At 45.1% G+C, this 22,330-nt stretch overlaps 1 protein-coding gene across 4 annotated transcripts in view; it reads left to right on the top strand.

Moving 5' to 3' along the window:
* Window positions 1-14,267, top strand: part of LOC105465224 (adducin 2) — a 111,946-nt gene extending 97,679 nt beyond the window's left edge. For all 4 annotated transcript variants that reach the window (XM_011713511.3, XM_011713512.3, XM_011713514.2 and 1 more), the window contains one exon: window positions 7,327-14,267. In XM_011713511.3, coding sequence (XP_011711813.1) covers window positions 7,327-7,637 — 311 coding nt within the window. In that variant the 3' untranslated portion in view covers window positions 7,638-14,267. The remainder of the gene's footprint in view (window positions 1-7,326) is intronic.
* Window positions 14,268-22,330: the final 8,063 nt, after the last annotated feature.

Genomic DNA, 22,330 nt, shown 5'->3' with positions numbered 1-22,330 from the left:
TCATGGAGGAGTGGGACAAGGGCCAGGAGGGGCGTGCAGTGGGTGGGATAGCTGTTTACCCACTGCCTGACATTTTACACCCTATAGCAGGATTTTTCATTCTTCCCCTGGAGGGGCCCACTGTTGAGTTGTTAGAAGAGTTGTCTTGAAGACACTTCCCATAACCCACTTCCTGTAACAGACAGAGCTAGGGAGCATGGCACCTTGGAGCAGACCCTGCATGACGAGGACACAAGCTGTAGTTGGGTGGGGAGCCTGGTGCGAAGCCTTGGCCGGGCTGCTCACAGGCTTGCCCAGCTCCTAGGCAGACAGAGCTGACCTGCCATGCAAGTCTCTGCTGTTTCACATCTAGCCCACCCATCAGATCGGGGATGGCTTTTTCCAACCATTTGCTACCATGACCTCAAATCCTCTTATGCTGAGTCACTTCAGTGTCACTCCTCATCTGTCTACCTGATTCCTACCCCATCAGCCTCTTTGAAGGCTCGCCATCAAAGAGAGCCTTTGCATCTGGCCATCTGTGCTATAACCTTCTCTTTAGCTCCTGTCGGACCTTGTCCCAGCTCACCTTATCCTCTGCTGAACCCTCAGGGCAACTGGCTATGCCTGCAAAGAAATAGCCCTGTATTTGATATCACATGATCAGTTCTGCCACTAACTAATGTAGCCATCTCAAAGAAGTCATTTAAAAACACTGCTGGACGGGAATAACATGAATCTTTGCCTTTCCTAACCCACAGCATGTTGTCAGGATAAAATGAGCTACTGAATATAAAAGTACTTTGTAACATGCTTTACGTAAGTTAGTCCTTTTTATCTACCATGTTCTCCAAATTGTAAGAGCTAATACAGCACTTGATGTTTTAAGCCACTAAGTTTTAGGGTGGTTTGTGATGCAGCAATAATATTTGGTTAAGTCATGGTGAAGAATAAGAACTAGTATTACGGAAACTGGTTCTTTTGTGGGTTGACTGGGGTTGATGGGGCTTAGCTGGATGATTTCTGATTGATGTGATATCCGCGGAGGGCTACAGTCAGTAGGGAGCTTGACTAAGCTGGAACTTCCAAGATGGTGCACTTACATGCCTGGTACCTCAGCAGCGGCAGCTAGAAGGCTGGGCTCAGCTGGGACACTGAGATGACTGGGTGTCTGTCTGTCTGTCTGTCTCTGTGTCTCTCTCTCTCTCTCTCTCTCTCCCTCTGTGTGGTCTCAGGGCCCACCCATGCGGCCTCTCTACATGTTTTCCATCAGGGTAGTTGGACTTTATACATGTTTGGTATAAGGCTCCCAAAACTGTGAAAATAGAAGTTGCTAGGCCTTCTTAAGTCTTTGGCCTGAGGCCTGCTCTGTGGCACTTCTACTGCATTCTATTGGTTTTGCCAGCCACAGGGCCAGCCCAGATTCAGTGTGGATACCCGGAGGGATAGTTCATTAGGGTCATATGTGCACACAAGCTGTACCAGATACTGAAAGTATATTTGAGTACTTAGAGGAACATTTATATCCCAGCTGTGGTGAGTGGATGGGAGGCACAGAGTCCACTGCATCCATTTATGAGAAGCTCTACTTTCTTTTTTATCAGCAGTACTCTAGGTTTGGGGGTAAGTAAAAGTCGCAGAAAACATAGCATTCTAAACTTACGTTTCTCAATGTGTGGCCAATGGGCCTTTTGTATCAGAATTACCTGGGGACTTGTTAAAAATATCTATTTCTTGGCCCACCTTCTGTTTCAGTTTATTGTGAGGACAACACTAGGAAGCTGCATTTTTACAAGCTCTCTGGGTGATTCTTTCAGACACTGATGTTTGAGAATTTAAACCCAGACAGAAACTCTGTTGCAAACCTCTCTGCATGGCCAGCATCCAGCTCAATGGTCAGCCATGGGCAGCTCAGCTTGTTGCTCTTCTTCCTTTGTGCTCTGTTCTTTGAGCACCTTTGGGCCTTTTTGACTGTTGCTGGATGAGTGCTCAGCCTTTGTGTCAACATAGAACATGTTTTTTTTTTTTTCAGGGTCTTTAATGAATCTCTCTATGACCTCTCTATGCAATGGTATGGCACTACCGTTTCAACAGGGAAATAAAAGCAGTACATGGCAGCGACCAATTCTCCATGCATTTGGAATATAGGTCAGGATCTGTCAGATTGACCTTGTGTTCAGAAGTGCATCAGCAAATCCTGTTTCTAGGCCCTCCACTGGTGTCTTCTCTGCTGCAAAGAGAAGACTTCTCAAAGCTGGGGGGCTTGAGGCAAGAGGTCATGTGTTTGAGCCTGAGATGTCAGCAGGCCAGGGAGGAAAGGCAGCCTTGCTCCTTCAGTTATGCAAGGTCCATATTCCTTCTCCATGTCTTTATCGCAGTGCACGGCCACAGAAGAGCCCAGCTGCTGAGCTGATGCAAGGCACCCTCTGTTGAGCCTTCAATCTGGCCTCACTTGACAAACGTCAGCAGCAGTAAACATGGCTTGAACATGTTGTCACTGAGCTGCATGATGATTGTCAGAGAAGTAAAAGACAGAGTTTCTGTCATGAACAGTGTACTTGGGTGATGAATAGACTCTCAAAAGAAAAAAAGATAAATGACACATGCAAGTGTAAAATGAATATATGAGCAGTGGGTTTAGAGGAAGGCGAGCTCATTGTCCAATGTCAGGGGAGGCTGTCCAGATACAGTGTGGCTTGAGCCAGACCTTGGATAGGGACATGCTTGGAGCGGCAGAGAGGAGTGGAATGGGTTGTGCAGGGGTGGTGCCTAGGAAGCTGGGGGAGCTGGCATTCCTGGAAGGGGACTGTATTAGGCTTCTCCAGAGAAACAGAACCAACAGGATATGTAGAGGGATAAGAAGAGACTCCCTAGGAGAATTGCTTCATGTGATGGTGGAGGCTGAAGAGTATGTTGTCTCTAAGCTGGAGAACAGGACAGCCAGTGGTGTAACTCAGTCTGAGCCTGAGGCCTGAGAACCAGGAGCTCTAAGCCTGAGGGCAGGAGAAGATGGGTGTCCCGGCTCAAGAACAGAGAGAATTTGCCCTTCTTCCACCTTTTTGTTCTATGTGAGAGGGCCCTAAACAGATTGGATGGTGTCCAAACATGTTGGTGAGGGCAGATCTTCTATATTCAGACTTCTGATTCAAATGCTAATCCTGGACGGGCGCGGTGGCTCATGTCTATAATCCCAGCACTTTGGGAGGCTGAGGCTTATGGATCGCCTGAGGTCAGGAGTTTGAGATAAGCCTGGCCAACATGGTGAAACTCTGTCTGTACTAAAAATACAAAAATTCGCTGAGCATGGTGGCATGCGCCTGTAATCCCAGCTACTCGGGAGGCTGAGGCAGGAGAATCGCTTGAACCTAGGAGGCAGAGGTTGAGCGAAATTCCATCCGCCCCCCCAAAACATGCTAATCTCTTCTAGAAGCACCCTCACAGACACACCCAGAAATATTATTTTACCAACTATGTGGGCATCCCTTAGCCAGTCAAGTTGACGCATTAAAATTAACCACCACATGTTCGTTGGTGGCCAAGAGACAGCCAGTGGTTGGAGGCTGTGGGCTAGTGAGAAATCAAGTTGGAGAGGCAGAGTGTCCAAACCAGCTCTGCACCTCCCACAGAAGCCCCCTTCCTCTTCCAGCCTCTAGAAGCCTTTTAGTCCTTTGTCTCCCAACCCACAGGGTCTGGGTGTGGGCCCTGTCTTCTGAGTCTAGTCTTGCTCCTGCCACCTGTTCTCCCAATGCCTCCTGTCTCTCCCCCAGCTTTCCAGTCACCATCGTTGGACACAGCCCCCATTTTCCAACTTCTGCCCCACTCTACTCACTCCCAGAATATCCCCTATTCCCAGAGCTCCAAGTTCCCCCCATTCAGGAGACAAAGTCAGAGGTTCTTCTTAGAAGAGGCTAGAAGGTGAGTTCCCATCTGACCCTAGTTCCTGGGGCCTCTCCCAGCCTGGTCTTCAACCTGTTGACAGAGGAGGGGTCTAGGCTATCAGAGCCTGTCCTCAGTACTTTCCAGGGGCCTAACACATGTTGATTTCTGGAGCCCTGTCCCTTCTCTTGGCCAGTGGAACCCTCCAGTGGTCTCTGATTCTGTAGTTGAGGGAGTAATGACCTTAGTTAGGAACCTGGCTCCTCTAATCCCCATTTTCCATGGGTCATGACTCCTCAAACAATTCATGATGTGGAACCTCTCTGAATCATGGCAGATGCACTATCTGTCGCCCCCACTTTCTACATGGTGAGAAGAACCTTGAGTGTTGCTCTCCTAAACTAGACACACACCAGGGACTGAGGCTGTTGCTTAGGTTGACAGCAGAGCAGGTATGGGCAAAGGGACACGGATGAGGGGCATGGTTGAAGGATGCCATTGGAGCGAGGATACTTGTTGCTACCAGGCAGGAAATGACACTTGGACAGAAAGTGGGAGCCCCTCTTATCCATAGTTGTCTACATGGAGCTAGAAGGCAAGTGCCCAAACCATCTCAGAGGACAGCGCCAAGGGTCAAGCTTGAGAAATGCATCCTAATGTGTCATTCAAGTGAAGGCCCTGCAGTGAGGGTCTAGGTTGAAGTTGCAGAGCCATGGAGAGCCAAGGAAGATGAGAGGGAAGACCAGAGCAGTAGGTACAGGAGACAAAGGCTAGCACTCAAGGCTGGTGCTCATTTACATGAATGGATCCAGTTCAGCTTAGAAGGCTCAGGCTGGGATAGACAAGAAAAGATTAGGTGATGTTATTAGCTTGGTTAGAATAAATCCATCCACATATTCATTTATTTGCTCATGCCTTCAACCATTCATGGATTCCACAGACCTTTTCTAGTGCCTTCTGTGAGCTAGTAACATAGGTCATTAGACACAGTTTTGCCCTAATTTATTTCAGTTTAGAAGGGGGAGGAGATAGGCATAAAAAACAAGTGTGGGCTGGACGCAGTGACTCACGCGTGTAATCCTAGCACTTTGGGAGGCCGAGGTGGGCGGATCAAGAGGTCAGGAGCTCGAGACCATCCTGGCCAACATGACAAAACCCCATCTGTACTAAAAATACAAAAATTAGCTGGGCGTGGTGGTGGGCGCCTGTAATCCCAGCTACTTGGGAGGCTGAGGCAGGAGAATTGCTTGAACCTGGGAGGCAGAGATTGCAGTGATCTGAGATCCCGCCATTGCACTCCAGCTCTGGGTGACAGAGCAAGACTCCGTCTCAGGGGAAAAAAAAAAAAAAATGCGTGATCATTTTGAAGTTGCTAGGATGGAAGTTTAGAAAGCAGAGGCAGAAAGAAAGGAGTGATAAACTACCTGGAAGTGGGAATGAGGATCAGGAGAGACTTGAAGGAAGAAGTAACACTCAAGCTGATTCATTATATGGAGTGAAGGCTGGGGACACAGAGGAGAGTGAAGGGCCTTCCAGAGGGGAACGGGCTGAGATGACAGTGAGAGGTCCAGGGACCGGCAGCTTGATATGGCAAAAAGCAGGCGAAGTGGGAATAGGAGAGTGGACAGAGAGATGGTTGTGTCCAGCCTGGTTTATGGCACTCAAGAGTACTGCCAGGTGATGGCCACAGGATTACGTGGCAGAACGGGAGAAGAGGCTGGATGAGGATGACAGGACATGGGCCGGGCAGTGGGAAGACTGGGAGCAATGGCCAAAGTCTTTGGTACCAATAGGGAGCTGGTGCTCCACAGTGGTCTGGAGGGGCACTTTGACTTGCCTAGCAGCGTCAGGAGTTACGAAGGCTTTGTTACAGGGAGATCTGGCCCAGGTAGTTCACTAGTCCACTCTAACTGTCCTCAAGTTACCCCACTCTGTCCCATCCTCCATATAACCATGCACTTCCCCAGACTTCACGCCTGTTAGGATCCCAGGCTTTTCCTAATACCGAGTCCTTCACTCACTCTCTCTGTAACACTGACTATACCTTCCGCATCACCCACGATCTCATACACCCCAGCATACCGGGTTCCTTCTTGTGATGTGGCAACACACACACACTGCATTCATATGTGCCCATCACACACACACCACACAGGTGTGTCACATGCTTACTCACATTCACACCCTTGCATATGCTCATGTGTACTCACACACACTTGCACACACAAGGACATTTGTAGATGCTCACTCCCACACTCATATACCACTCACTGTCAGACACACTGGTTTGCACATGCTCACACCACACACATCACACACTCATGCTCAGTCACACACACTCATGGCAAACAAACTCACTTGCATACTCAAACTTACACACACACACCACACACAACCTGCCCACTCACACACACACACAAACACACTTGCACACCCTCACACACGCTCACTCACACATATACTTGCACACCCTCACACACACACTTGCACACCCTCACACATGCTCACTCACACACACTCCTTTCAGTTCCCATGGTGAGAAGAAACTGAACCGGAAGTTGGTAAGCCGAGGTATACCCACCATGGTACTGTGTTCTTCAGCCTTCTTAGCTGTACAGCGGGGAGGAGGGGCATCAGGTGATATTTACCTTGCTTTCTACTTTTCAGTCTGTGGTTTTACAATCTCCCTGACTCTCACCCCATCCAGGCATCTGAAAGGTTGCGTGGAAGCAAGGTTGAGTGAGAGTGGGGAGGGGGAGAAAGGGTGGAAGGAGGGTTTGGTTTCTGGGGCCTGAGCAACTCTGGCCTTGAATATGCCAGCGATCCCAACAGATTCCCAGGTGGAATAAAGACCTGGGGGCCCCAGTGGCTGCTAGAATGGGCTGACCAGGGGTCTTCCCGTTTTGACTAACATGTCTGGGAAATACGGGGTCCATGTTATATAAGGAATTCCACTCTCCCTCTGCCTACTGGGAAGATATTCTCCTTATTTCTTGGAGTTCCTCACTGGTGTAGAAAATGAAATGGGTTTGAGAACATGTAATTTCCATATTTTTATTGGTGAATCTGAACTGGTTACAACAAGTCTTAGATGTCTCCACCAAGCTGTACACCTTACCGCCTTCTCCTTCCTCTGTGTCTGTTTCTTCTTTCTTGCCTACAAAAACTGAGCTGGACCCCAGCTGGGCCCCCTGCCACATTCAGACATTAATATCCATCTAAATTTATAGACAAGAGCCCAGAGCTGCCGGCCTGCAAGGGGGTGTTCCCAGGACAGGCCACATGGAAGAGGGTGCAGATCAGAACCCAGTCCTTCCATCTGTCTCTGGAAGCCATCCCTCAACATCAGGCTGGCCCTCCCCTCGCTCTGGATTGACTTTATAGAATTCCCTAGAAATGGTTCTGTTAGCCCCAGGTGGAAGCTGTCACCTGAATGAAATCTTACGGTCATATCTTCTGATCTTTTTCTAGAAGGTACTAAGAAGACAGAAACAAGCAAAGCCACCACCACAGAGCCCGAAACAACCCAGCCGGAAGGGGTGGTGGTCAACGGGAGGGAGGAGGAGCAGACGGCAGAGGAAATCCTCAGCAAAGGCCTGAGCCAGATGACCACCAGTGCTGACACGGATGTTGATACCTCTAAGGACAAAACCGAGTCGGTCACCAGCGGCCCCATGTCCCCAGAAGGCTCACCTTCCAAGTCTCCCTCAAAGAAGAAAAAGAAATTCCGAACCCCCTCCTTCCTGAAAAAGAGCAAAAAGAAGGAGAAAGTGGAGTCCTGATTCACGACACTTGTGGGCTCCCTCCTGCCTCCTCTCTCTCCTCCCCTTCCCTTCTCCCATCTCTGTCCCTGCAAGCACAGGGCCAAGGAGGGATAGAGTAGGACCCTGGACCACACTCGGAAGGGGAACTTAGAGATCGCCCGACCAACCCTTCATTTTACCGTTGCCCCAGAGAAATCAGGTGACTTGCCAAAGGTCACACAGCTAGTTAGCGGCAGAGCCTGCACTCGAATTCAGGTCTCCTGACTTCCAGTCCAGTGCTCCTTCTGCTACACAACACTGCCTAGTTGTGGGCCGCCTTTGTTTGGATGCTGCCCACTAATCTGAGCCTAGGGCAAGAAGGCCAGAAATGGGCCGTGATCTCTTACAGGCTCAGACTAAATCAGACAGGTCGAGGCTTCCCCTGAGTAAGGTCCATTTCTTCGCAGGAATACAATCTCCTGCAGATGGAGCTATCTCTACATTTAAAAATCTCTTCTCTTTTCCACTTTGGGTCCCTGCCCTGCTGCTCAAAGCAACCAGCCAAATTGACCCCTCCAACAGAAAGTAATCTTTGTTCCCAAGGGCTGATGGCTTAGCTTGTACTTCCCCACACATTAACCCTGAGCTTTCTTCATGGAACCTCTTGAATGATGGATGGAAGAGCTGTAAGAGGTGGCAGGCATAAGGGCAAGCCATGTAAGCTGAGGACTGGGGATGGTTTCATCCACATAAGAGGCCAGGAACCTGACCCCTTTGTATTGTGCGTCTCAGGCACTTCAAAACTAAAACCAAATTTAGCATAGGAAAAAGTTGTTTAATGCTCAGGGTAGAAATTTGGGGAAGTTGAAATCCTCTGTTGGCTTTGGGTTGTATAAGGAGGATCAAAACAACAGAGGGAATGCTATGACTTTCTAGCTTTGCATGACACCTGGAGCAATGCACTGTACCTGCCTCACTCCTGTCCAGCAGTAAGGTGTCCCCTGACCTTCCCTCACCCCCAGAAACACTTGCTTACAGACCGAAACTGGCATCTTACTCTTGGCACCTTGATTTGTACCCTCTGAGGTTCCAACTCTGAGTCACTCTAGGTCCAGCAGAGGAGAATCAGAAATGAGCCCTTCAGGATTAATCCTCTTACACCAGCTCTCAGAGAAATGCTGGGTGTCCCTGTCCCTGTCCCTTTCTGTCCATCCTGGGGCCTGGTAATGGCCACAGTTATCGTTTTAAATGCCACCACTGTCTTCTCATGTTCTTCTGTGGGGCATTGATTAATGAGCATTGTTGGCTCCTAAAAATTAGACAATCCATTCTCTTAAAAGCACAGTGTCTTGAAAGAATATTTTTCCTTTTCATCTGACTATTGTGAAAATATTTTTGAAAGTTCTTAATCATAGTTTCCCACTTTTGAGCACTTACTATCTATAGACACTGTGCAGGCTTCACATACATTACATCCTTTAACCCTCACAGTAATCCTTTGAGGTGGGTAAGATCATTCCCATTTTGTGGGTGAGGAAATTGACCCCCTAAAAAGATAATTGACTTGTCCCAGCTGACTTGGCTAGAAAGATCTGGATTCTGGATTTGAATCCAGGTCAATCTGAGTCCAGAGCCTTTGCTCTTAACAGCTATGGTGACCAGACAACTTTAATCCTCAGGGGAGGTGGTTTTCATCCAGGACTTGTCTCTATGACTGGTCTCCATTGCATAATGTTAGCACTTGAAGCAAAGGTAGGGAACTCCCTCTGCTCATCGTCATCAGTGCACTTGAAGTTCCTGGTCAATGTGGACTGTGGTGATGCTACTGTGTGCCTCTGACAAAGGATAGGCAAGAGCCTTTTGGTTGGGGCAGGAAATACCATCCATAGTTGGCTATTTCTTGAGAAGGAAGGAAACTGACCTAGTACCAAGGTAAACCCGACACTGTGTCTCTCTAGTGCAGATTCCTAACTGCTACCCCAGGCTCCATCTGTGTTCTACTCCCTGATTGGGTCAGATTTTAGGAGGGACAACCCACTGATGCCTCAGAAAAATCTGTCATATGGGCAATGCCTTTAAAAGCCAATCCCTTGATGCCTTCTTTTAAAAAGTATAGTTCACATTCATTTATCCTCTCGTGGCATTTGTTAAGGATCCACCGAGCACCAGGCGTTATGCTGACATTGAAAGAGAGCCATCATTATGACTAGAATAATAAGTGGCAAACAATGTTGTGAGAATGGTGAACACGACCTCTGATGCAGCAGTGCGTGTGCGAGTTGTACTTCAGGAGTGATGTTGATTGCGTCTGCATTCAACACACTCTCTTTATTCCCTTGACAATGAGGCCTCACTTAGTGAAAATGTTGGATGGAGTCTTGCTGCAGCATTATTTTTGGAATTTATGCCATGGCCATCTATTGATAGATGAAACCTATCAGTTGGTTCATTCCTCATGCATTCCAAAAACATGCATTGAGCTTGGGTCAAGCCAAGGGCCAGGCATGAGGATAGGCATAGTTCCTGCCCTCAAGAAGTTCATGAGCATAGGAGATGTATAGACAAATTGCAAAACAGGCAAGGGTACCAAGGTGGCATAAGGAAGCAACAATTAACTATCTTGGGGACCAGATAAACCCTGAGAGAAGCAATGGCTGTTAGAGTTTTAAAACAAAGAGAAATTTTCCAGTAGAATGAAAGGGTTGGCAGGGCATGCCACGATGAGGGAAGAATGTGTGCAAAGGTGTGGATGCATGAAATGCCATGATGGGTTCCACTGAGCAATGTGGCATTGCCAGAGCATGACGTGGAAGCTCGGGGGTTGAGGGGTCCCTTCACAGGTAGGCAGGGCTGAATCCTAAGGAAACTGGTAGGAAGTGTGGAGGAGTTAGACTTGTCATGTAAGGGGTTTGGAGCCCCTGAAGCCTTTAAATCAGGATAGAGTCAGCATCAGAATTGCATTTTAGGAAAATCCCTTTGGTGGCTGAATGGAGACTGTGGACTGGATGGGCATGGGATGGTGGCATGGGAGCTATGAGACCTTTTTGAAATGTCAATACTAAAACATAGTTGATGGCCTGCTTTACACAATGTTTCCTCTACAGCAAATAGTAAGTTTCCAACACAAAATTTATTTCCATAAAAATCTTTGGATAAAACACCTTAAGAGAGATTTTCAACAAGGAGAGGGGAGCATTCAAAGAGCTTATGTTTCCAGTTTTATTTTGTCTTGGTGCAGAATTGCTGGGAGAAGTGTCCAGCCATCCTGCTGTTTCTTCCCTTGCGTAGAATGTGGCACACTTAGCTCCAGGCTTGAGGACATGCACCAAATGCTACAGAAACAGACGTGTGGTCCAAACAAATCTACAGGCTATTAGAAAGGAAAGGCCATTTTCTTCAGCTCTGGATAAGAGTTGGCTGAAAACTTTGACCAATATCTGACTGGAGAAAATGTGTATTCAAGAACTCAGATTTGGCGGGCAGTAGGTTCATGTCTGGTTGAGCCACTGTGCCTGGATATGCCAGAGGAAAGGGTAACATTTGAACCAGTGTGCTGCTCTGTGGCTGGCTGAGCTGGGAAGTGGAGAGGTTTCTGAGCTTATTTCCATCGGAAGGCAGGCAGGAGGAGAGAGGACAAGAAGGATTAGTGGTTTCACAGAGACAGGCTTGCCTCCAATGACTCCCTGCACAGTGTTGGCTGCACCCAACAGTGGCATGGGAGAGCCATCCATACCATGTGACCTTCCCCCCAAATAGCAGAAAGAGACACCTTCTAGCCCAGATCTGAACTCCCTAAGAGCCTCCTGGCCTGCATGCGATCCAAGTAACTGTCCTACTTTGGCCAGTTGACCCCCCTCAACTCTCCTATAACTAAAACAGGGTTCTTCCTCTGTGAACAGGTAAGTTCTTTTTAAAGGACTTGGGGGAAATTGGATGAAGAGCAGTAAGTTCTTATAGTAAGAACCCCACTGTAAAGCACTGTGCTCTGCCACTGGTGCATGTAGACTGAACTTGAATCCCATTCCCTGTGGATGACACTGTCACTTGCTTATGGTGACATGGCAAGACAGTCATTCAGATGTTTGGCATTGTTGTAGCAGGGCTACTGCCAGTGTGGGGGAAAATGCTATAAATCCACTTCTTTGATTGCCATGGATTTGAAAGAACCATTTCCCCAACAGCATGATTAGCCTCTGAAAGTCTAAAAATAATTTTCAATTTTTCCGTGAAGGTATGTGTAGGATAGACACACAGCCTTACCCATAGGTCTGGATGACATGTTTTTTCTTGTTTTTGTTTTTGTTTTTGTTTTGAGACGCAGCTTTGCTGTTTGTTGCCCAGGCTGGAGTGCAGTAGTGCAGTCTCAGCTCACTGCAACCTCTGCCTCCCGGTTTTTCAAGCAATTCTCCTGTCTCAGCCTCCCGAGTAGCTGGGATTACAGGCGCCTGCCACCACACCCAGCTGATTTTTGTGTTTTTGGTAGAGACGGGGTTTCACCATGTTGGCCAGGCTGGTCTTGAACTCCTGACCTCAGGTGATCTACCTGCCTCGGCCTCCCAAAGTGCTGGGATTACAGGTGTGAGCCACCATGCTGGCTAACATGTTTTTTCTTATGTATGAATTTTATGTTCTAGTTTTGGAACAAGGGTAATCAGTTCTTGACTGCTGAACAAATGAGAGAACATTTGCCCCTTACTCATTTTACACATGCGGGTCAGCAGAAACTCTAGAGTTGGTTGGCACAGTTGCAGTTGACTCTGAGTGTAGAGGAAACAGGTCTTTTTACATTCTCTCTCATCACTTGAGCTCAGTTGAACTCTCTAAGATCTTAGCACTCAAAAAGTCTGAGAAGAAATGAGGGAGAGGCTCAATTTAAGTTCTCCACTCCCACAGAAAGGACAGAGCACCCTACAATTTGAAAGCCAATGGGGCAGCCTATCATCTGTTTCACATCTGTTCTGAAAGGGATAGTTTAATGCAAGAAGTAAGAGGCCTGTAAGTGACTCTAAACTCATGAAATGTGCACATTGGTTATCTGTGCACATTTCCACTTGCAGCATAATATAAGAAAGCATACACAGAGTGTAATTACTTCCGGAAGCCGTGTCTCACTAACCTATTCAGATGTGGCACACTTTCTGTCATAAATGAGAGGCCACACACAGCTCGGTTACCAAGGCATGCCCAACATCCCTTTACTTCTCACAGTGAGCAGCCACACTCACCGGGAAGAAGTGTGGGGACTTCAGTGGGGTGTCCTTTAGTGGAGAACACCTTTCATCATTTTTATAGAGACGGTTCCCTTGAGAATGTAGGCGTTTCGTCTTAGGAACAATTAGGAAGAATCTCCAGTTGGAAGTGTTCTTATATACACAGAAACAATGGGCCGCACTGGTTCATTCTTAGGTGATAATTAGGTTTGGCTATATTGATATTTGGTGCCGCTTACCTTCTAGATTTTTCAAAAGCTGCATCATTGCTACGGGAAATTGTGGCCTGAAGATGGGGGAGAAATGATCACTACTGATGCAGGGGAGGGGTTCACGCAGAGCTGGAGTCCGAGGCTCAGTGTGAGAAAGCACTGGCGGTTTTCTAATAGAGTCAGGTCCTGGGCTCCTCTCCTCACCCACTGTGTCCCGAACTGAGGCCAGCTGTGATTGGCAAATTACTTATCTCTAGGTAGTTTAAAGAAAATGTAAGAGTTTGGGGAGTGGTGGGAGAATAACTGTAGAAAGATCCTAAACTCTTCTCTCCCCCAGCAAATTATCCTATATAATGTTTAAAAACCCAAAGGCCAGATCTCCCCTTTTAAAGTGAATCAGAAGGAGGATGGCAATTGGACCAAGGGCAGAGGGGCCACACTTAAAACACATTATAAAATGGGAATATATTTCAGGGAACCCCACCCCCACACTTCCACTCCACCTCACACCTGTTGGTCCTGCTTTGTGGGTGATTGATTGATACCCGAGGACTGCTCCACCTTTAAATTCCTGCAATTTATGCTGCAACCCAGAGTGTTTGCCCTCTCTGGGAAGAGGCCAAGTGGGGGAGAATATACGTTCCACAGCCTGAGATTGCCTGGCTGGGGTCTAGGCTAGCAGGAACCCAGTCTAGATAGAGTGCAGTGTTCTCTAAAGCTATGGATGGTTTCAGTGAAATGTCTGTGTCTGACAATCGTCACGCAAGAGTACTACTTACTGTCTTCCCTTGTACATACATTGTCTGTGTTTAGCTTTTCCTAGTATTGTGAGGTTTCAAATAGGGGTTCCATGTAAATACTCTTTCTGCTACTGAAATGCCGTCCCCCTGGAGTATGCATCACCCCCACAAATGGTTTTGCCTTTCTCTATGCTAACACTTTTTGAGCCACTGACGTGCAGATTGATGGTTAGTTTCTTGGGCTTTTATTTTGCAATTTTATATATATACACATATAATATATATATATTTAAGGGTTGGTTTTGTATAGTTTTCTGTTTGAATCTCTGAGCACCAAAGCTGCCCTTTGATTTTTCACGAGAACTTTCCAAAGCCACTTCCTGAGCCCTCCTGCTGCTTTGGTGTCTGACGGTGATGCTGGGGTGGCATCTCTGCCCGTGAATTTCTGTATGTGTGTGCTGTTACCTCACCTGCAGATATGACCCGAGTAAATCTAATGTGCTTGGCTTCCCAGTGTGTGTGCCCCATCTCTGTCGGCTCCTCAGCTCTCCTGGCTTCCAGGGGAGAAGTCAGAAAGGGGGCCCTGTGGAAACATGGACTGTGCAAGAAAATTGTACCCTTGAGGCCATTTCTCACACGTGGAAAGCTGAACATGTGTCTACTTGTATTCTGATTTGGGAAGGGTGGTTATAAAATACTAGACTCCCCTGAAAAGGAAAAGGCCATGTGAATTTGAAACAGGTCTGTGGAGGAAGTTAAGTTTAGGTGGGTTAGGATAGGGGAGGAGCATTGCACAAACATACACGTGGATGGCCCTGCAGGGCAGCAGCAGTGGCAGATCTATAGGCTGGAATGGAAAAGGGTGTTGAACCAGAGTGAGAGTCTTGGAGAGGGCTAAGAAGTCACCCCAAGGAGTGAAAGGGGAATACAGAGACTAGGTGGGGAGAAAGGAAGAGAGAAAAGAGGAAAGAGAGCATTTGGCTCCTCTTTATTCAAAAACTACTTCAGGAGCTCAGTATTCCTTGAGCATCCACACATACGTGGCAGGTGCTGTTTAAGTATCTCATGCATCGCACCCCACTGAACCCCCATAAAACCCAGAGGGTGATTCTGTTATTACTACTTACTTTACAGATGAATTAAGGAGACTTTTCTTGGCCACAGGTTAATATGTGGTGAAGCTCAAGTTCAGCTAAAGTCTTGTAGGTAACCAGGCCCTGGCTGTTTCCACCGCTGCTCACTGCCGGGTGCCCTGAGCCCAAGAGCAGTCCCCGCCAGCACTCTGAGGCCCACTGTTCTGGGCAGGTCTGCTTTCCAGACTGCCTGTATCCAAGGGTAGAGCCCCTCTTCCTCCTCTTGCATCCAGGTATCCTGAAGTTTCCAAGGCTCCTGTAAACTTGGAAACAAGGAACCCAGCCCCTCGGGTGCCCCCAAGCCATCAGTTTCTCCCTTGCTGCAGTCACCCAGGAATCCACCTGTAAGAAACATGACTTCTCTGTGCTGTCACAGCTGTGTGCATTGATCAGGTCAAGGACAATAGTCAATCTGCTGACACCACTTTATAAAGCTTGCTACAGGTTAAGATTGTCACGCCAAGACCAGCATGACCAACATGGAGAAACCTCGTCTCTATTTAAAATACAAAATTAGATGGGTGTGGTGGTGGGTGCCTGTAATCCCAGCTACTTGGGAGGCTGAGGCAGGAGAATTGCTTGAACCCAGGAGGCGGAGGTTGCGGTGAGCTGAGATCGCGCCGTTCACACAAACCCACAAGCTGAACTCTAAGTTTGCACTATGACTAAAGGGAAACAAACATAGGAGCAGAGTGCCCTCTATCTGCCAGAAACATTAAGAAATTTCTCCAGCTCATATACAGCAGTCCCCCCATATCTGCTTGGGATACTTTCCAAGACCCCCCCCGTGCCTGAAACCTTAAATAGCACTGACCCCTATACACACTATGATTTTTCCTATACATATATACCTCTGAGAAAATTTATGAATTAGGAACAGTAAGAGAGTCACAATAATAATAAATTAGAACAATTATAACAATGTGCTGTAATAAAAGTACAATAAGCATTACTTGAACACAAGCATGGTGATACTGTTACAGCCAATCTGATAACCAAGATGGCTACTGAGTGACTAATGGGCAGGTAGTGTAGACAGCGTGAATACACTGACAAAGGGTTATTCATGCCCCAGGTGGATAACACTGAACAAAGTGGGATGATGAGAGATTGCAACACACTACTCAGAACAAACACGCAATTTAAGGCGTGGTGGCTCACGCCTGTAATCCCAGCACTTTGGGAGGCCGAGGCGAGTGGATCACCTGAGGTCAGGAGTTCAAAACCAGCCTGACCAATATGGTGAAACCCCATCTCTACTAAAAATACAAAAATTAACCAGGTGTGGTGGTGGGTGCCTGTAGTCTTGGGAGGTTACTCAGGAGGCTGAGGCAGGAGGATTGCTTGAACCTGGAAGGCAGAGGTTGTCGTGAACTGAGATTGTGCCACTGCACTCCAGCCTGCGTGACAGAGTAAGACTCCATCTCAAAAACAACAACAACAACAACAACAACAAAAGCTTATGAATTGTTTATTTCTGGAATTTTCCATTTAATTTTCTTGGACCCCGGTTGGCCACAGGTAACGGAAACTGCAGGAAGTGAAACCCACAAGTCACTACATGTGAAAGGGAAGTCGGGCTGGAGAAGAAGTGGGAAGGACCCATAGCTGACGCAGCTCCTACTTGGAGGGAGCAGTGAGAGTGGCAGAGAGACCATCAGGAAAGTGTGGTGGAGGCCCCTTCTGGTTTCAAGAACAGTGAGCAGAGTGCTGGGGTTCACACTGCCAGACCCTGTTTGCAAGATCTAAGTAACGAGGAAGTGAGGAAGAGTCAGCGATGTGAAGCACCAGAATCCACATAGGATCAAGGAAGGGCGCTGTGGCCCCCCTAATCCCGGCTACCTGGATAAACATGAAAAAAGAAACTTTCAGCCAAGTTATTGTGGTTTCCACCACTGCCACCCAGATAGCTAGATCTCAAATCTGGCAAAATGTAACCATAAGAAATAGAAAATGTTCCTTTTCTCTTCATTTGTGCCTTTGCACAGGGGGATGCACATCTCTGACAGGAGCCAACTCTAATCTGGATAGGGATCTCATTGTGTTAAGAGTAAGCATGGAGAAAAATCACATCACAATTTAGTAGCTTAAAAGAAGACCAAGCTGAGAAAGTAGAACACATTGTCCTCAATGCCACTGAGTTACTGCAAGAAGCAGGAGAAGGGTTAAGGAAATCTCTGTTAATATACCATTTATCAAAAAGATCAGTCAGTTATGAAAAGGGAGCACTTTAAGTCAAGAAACCTTTTTTGTTAGTGATGAAAAACACTGCCATATGTAAACACGAGGCATAAACCATCAATAGCAGGTTGAATGTTATTTATCATAGATGAGAACATAAAGACATGTCTAAACATGGAAGGATCCCAAGCCCACCCCTTGAAAAAAATTAGACAATCATGTGTCCAGTGGATTGGAAAATGTATATAAGTGAATCACTCAAGAAGGAGAAAGACATGTGACTAGAATAAGGTAGCAAGCAATGAAACCAAATAAATGTATTGCTAAGTCTAATTTTTCATTAATTTAACCAACTCAATGCAAATGTTTAAAAAGTTATTAGAATATATGTATATTATAAACAATAATTTGGAGCAGCAGTGAGTTAAACATGCTAAGTTTCTCGTTATTGACAAAAGAGATTTAATGGATTATTTATTTATTTATTTATTTATTTATTTATTTTTGGAGACAGAGTCTTGCTCTGTTGCCCAGGCTGGAGTGCAGTGGCCGGATCTCAGCTCACTGCAAGCTCCGCCTCCCGGGTTTACGCCATTCTCCTGCCTCAGCCTCCCGAGTAACTGGGACTACAGGCGCCCGCCACCTCGCCCGGCTAGTTTTTTGTATTTTTTAGTAGAGACGGGGTTTCACCGTGTTAGCCAGGATGGTCTCGATCTCCTGACCTCGTGATCCGCCCGTCTCAGCCTCCCAAAGTACTGGGATTACAGGCTTGAGCCACCGCACCCGGCCGATTATTTTTTAAATTGTTGGAAGAATATTGGCTCAATTACATATAAAACTGTTGTATTAGTTCAGGCTGCTGTAACAAATGGCCAGGGATGGGGTGGGTCAGACACCAAACATTTATTTTTCATAATTCTGGAGACTCAAAGTCCAAGATCAGGACGTCAGCGTGGTTGAGTTCTAGTGAGGGTCATTTTCCAGGCTGTAGATTACCGGTTTCTCCTTGTATCTCCACATAGTGGAATGATAGTGAGAGAGTTCTCGCCATGTTTTGTAAGGCACTAATCCCATTCATGAGGGCTCCATGCTCATAATTTAACTTCCTCCCAAATTAGGAGGTCCCACCTCCTAATTCAATCACATTGGGGATTAGGATTTCAACATAGGAATTTGAGGAGGCATAAACATTCAGTCCACAGCAGTTGTGAACTTAGAGATGGTTTATAAGAATTTAAAAGATAATCTTTATTAAAAGGTTCTATATCTTCCAAATCACTAAAGAGAAAAATAACAATAGGAATTCAGCTAAGATAGAGTAATGGACTAAATTTACCATCCTGCCTACAATAACCAAAAAATGAATAAAATATATGAAACAATGGTCTTCAAACCACTTCACATCTAGTAGTAAAGAACAATGATGCTGGAGAGTTGAAAAATCCATGAAGTGACCCCTATCTATGATTGTCCCAGCTTACTGCCTTAACAGAATTTCTAGGCCATGGCACAGGAAAGGTGAATCCAGGCAGAGCCTGGCAAACTCAGTTAAGGAGATGGAGCTGAGGGTCCTGGGAGAACAAGCTAGCTAGAGTTTGCGGGATAGGGTAGCAGAAAGGAGAGACTGTACATAGATGCAGATGTGCCCCTCTGAGTGTTCAGATGAATACCAATCAGTATATGTATGTGAGGAAACTACCCAAGACTGAAAACCAAAACAAAACAAAACAGCCTACCCAAAGGATTAGAAGTAACAGTGCCCAGTACCAACGTGGGGGTCAGGAATAGTGTCTGTCCCTTCCAGACTGACTGAAAAACTTCATGATTCATGGGTCATTGGATGGAGTACACTTGAGAGAATCAGTCTTGCCTCAGTAGTGGGAAATAATTAGCACTAGAATAAAGACTGCTCTGGTCCTGTCTAGCAAATCTTAAACACAAGACCTGACAGGATCAAACTGTTTCTAAATAATTGCATGCCAGAACTAAGGTCAAGATTATTGACAAGAGTACAGAAATATGTAGCACCCAACAAGAAGAATGTACATTTGGTATCTAATAAGAAATTACCAGACTTGCAAAGAGACAGGAAAATGTGACTAATAATGAAGACAAAATATGTATTAATCAAAGCTGACCTAGAACTAATTCAGATGTTGGATTTGGCAGACGTATTATTATAGCTACGTTCCATATGTTCAAAAAGTTAAGTAGAGACATGGAAGATATTCAAAAAACACAAACTTCTGGAGATGAAAACTACAATATGTGAGATGAAAAATACACTCAATGGGATTAACAGCAGATTAGACATTGCAGAAGAAAAGGTTAGTGAACTTGAAGACATAGCCATACAAACTATCCAAAATGAAACACAGAGAAAGAGAATTTTTAAAAATTAACAGAGCATCAGTGAGTTCTTGGACAATTTCAAGCCACATAATATATGTGTGTTTTCAGTTTCTGAAAGAGAGAAGAAGGCAGAGAAACAAATTGAAGAAATAATGGCCAACATTTCCCCAAATTTCATTAAAACTATAAACCTACAGATCCAGGAAGCTCAATGAACCCAAGCACAAGAAACATGAAGATAATCACACCAAGGCACGTCATTAACAAATTGCTCAAAACGGGTGATAATGAGAAAATGTTAAGAGCAATCAAAAGAAAAAAACTATGCGCAGAGGAACAAATATGAAGATAAAAGCAGATTTCTTCTCAGAAACACTGCAAGTGAGAAGACAATAGAATGACACCTTTAAAGTACTGAACAAAGAAACTGTCAATGTAGAATTCCATGTCCAGTACAAATCTCTTTCAAAAGTGAAGACGATTACACGGCTGGGCTTTTAACAACAAAAAAGTGAAGATGAAATACTTTTTAAGATTTATAAAAGCTGAAAAAAAAATCCATCATCAGAAGAAGCACCTTCAAGAAATCTTAATGTTCTTCATGTAGAAGGAAAATATTCAATGGAAATGTGAATCCGCACCAAGGAGGAAGAACATCAGAAATGGTAACTACAGGAGGAAAGATGTAAGATTTGGGAGGCTATTTACATTTCTCTCTCTCTCCTTTTTTTCTTTTCTTTTCTTTTCTTTTCTTTCTTTCTTCTTTCTTTTTTCTTTTTTTTTTTTGACAGAGTCTTACTCTGTTGCCCAGGCTGGAATGCAGTGGCACCATCATGGCTCACCACAGCCTCAACCTCCTGGGCTCAAGCGATTCTTCCACCTCAGCCTCCTAAGTAGATGGGACTACAGGTGCACACCACTGTACCTGGCTAAGTTTTGTATTTTTTTTTTGTAAAGACAGCATCCCATATGTTGCCCAAGATGGTTTTGAACTCCTGGGCTCAAGTGATCCTCCCATCTTGGCCTCGCAAAGTGTGGTGGTTACATGTGTGAGCCACCATGCCCACTCTAAATTTATTTAAAGAACAACTGACTGTATAAACAAAAATTACATTGTGGCATGCATGGGGTTTATAACTTGTAAAAACAAAATGTCTGACAACAATAGTATAAATATTGGGAGAGGGAAATTGAAGTGTATTACTGCAATGTTCTGCTATATATGAAGTAATGTCAGTTGAAGGTGAAGGTATGTTGTGATAAGTTAAAGATATAAATCTTATAAACCCTAAAATTGTCAGTAAAATTATAAAACAGTTACAGCGAAGTTTTTCATACTCAGCACTATTAATATTTTGGGCTGAATATTTCATACTGGGAGAAAATATTTGCAAAGCATATATCTGATAAATAACTTGTATCCAGAATGTATAATAAACTCTGAACAGGGGATACTCAATTATATCACAATAAAAACCCAATTAAAATGGCAAAAGATTTTAATATACGCTTTACTAAAAAAGACAGATGAATAGCAAATAAGAACATGAAAGGATTATCAAATGAAAATGAAAGCCACATGGGATACCACTACCCACCCATTAAAATGGCTAAACTTAAGAGCAAAGACTATACTAAGTGTTGGCAAGGATGTGGGGAAACTGGAAGTCTCATACACTGCTGTTGGTAACGTAGGCAGTACAACTTTGAAAAACAGCTTACTAGTTTCTTAAAAAAAATTAAGCCTATATCTACTAAATGATCTAGCCATTCCACTTGTAGGTGTTTACCCAAGGGAAATAAAAGCATATGTTCATACAAAGACTTGTGCACAAATGTTCATAGCAGTTTCATTTGTAATAACTAAAAACTTGAAGCGACTCAAATTCCCATCAACTGGTGAATCAACTGTGATATACCTGTATATTGGAATAACACTCCATAATAGAAGGAATACATTCTTGATGCATGCTACAATATAGGTGAATCTCAAAATAATAATGCTCAGAGAAAGAAGCCAAAGAAAATGTATACTGTATGGTTCCATTTACATAAAATCCTAGAAAATGTAGACTAATCTAGAGTGACAGAAAATAGATCAGTGATGACAGGGGTGGGTGTCATGTGGGGCAGAAGGATTACTAAGGGACACACAAAAGCCTTTGGAGGTGATGGAGATGTGTGTTACCTGTGGTGATAGTTTCATGGGTGCATACATATATCAGAAATTGTTATATACATTGATATACATAAACATGTGCTATTTATTGCATGTCAACTGTACCTCCATAAAGCTCTTAAAACTTAATTTATACACCAAAAGTTCGAAAAAAGGGGGGAAAAGCAAGGGAACATTTTAAAAATGAAAAGCAGAACACCAAATAGAAGCATGACTAGGCCGAGCGTGGTGGCTCACGCCTGTAATCCCAGCACTTTGGGAGGCCAAGGCAGGAGGATCACTTGAGGTCAGGAGTTAGAGGCCAGCCTCACCAACATGATGAAATCCCATCTGTACTAAAAATACAAAATTAGCCGAGTGTGGTGGCATGCTTCTGTAATCCAAGCTACTCCGGAGGCTGAGGCAGGAAAATCACTTGAACCCAGGAGGCGGAGGTTGCAGTGAGCCAAGGTGGTGCCATTGCACAACAGTGAAACTCCGTCTTGGAAAAAAAAAAAAAAAGAAATATGACTAAATATATGTTTTCAGCATAAATATGAATGGACTAAACTATTATAATTTTTAAGGGAGGGTTTCAGATTGGGTCAAAAAATGAAATCCATTGTCTGCTGTACAAAAGATACATATCAAATAGCAGAAATGTAAATGATAAAGGAACGAATGTGCAAAGAAACAATTAAGCAAATGTAACGGAAGGAAGAACAGGAGATGTTATATGATATATC

Source organism: Macaca nemestrina, chromosome 13 (assembly GCF_043159975.1).
Source record: "Macaca nemestrina isolate mMacNem1 chromosome 13, mMacNem.hap1, whole genome shotgun sequence".
In the NCBI taxonomy this organism is placed as follows: domain Eukaryota; kingdom Metazoa; phylum Chordata; class Mammalia; order Primates; family Cercopithecidae; genus Macaca; species Macaca nemestrina.
This window is presented reverse-complemented; position numbering and strand designations above follow the sequence as displayed.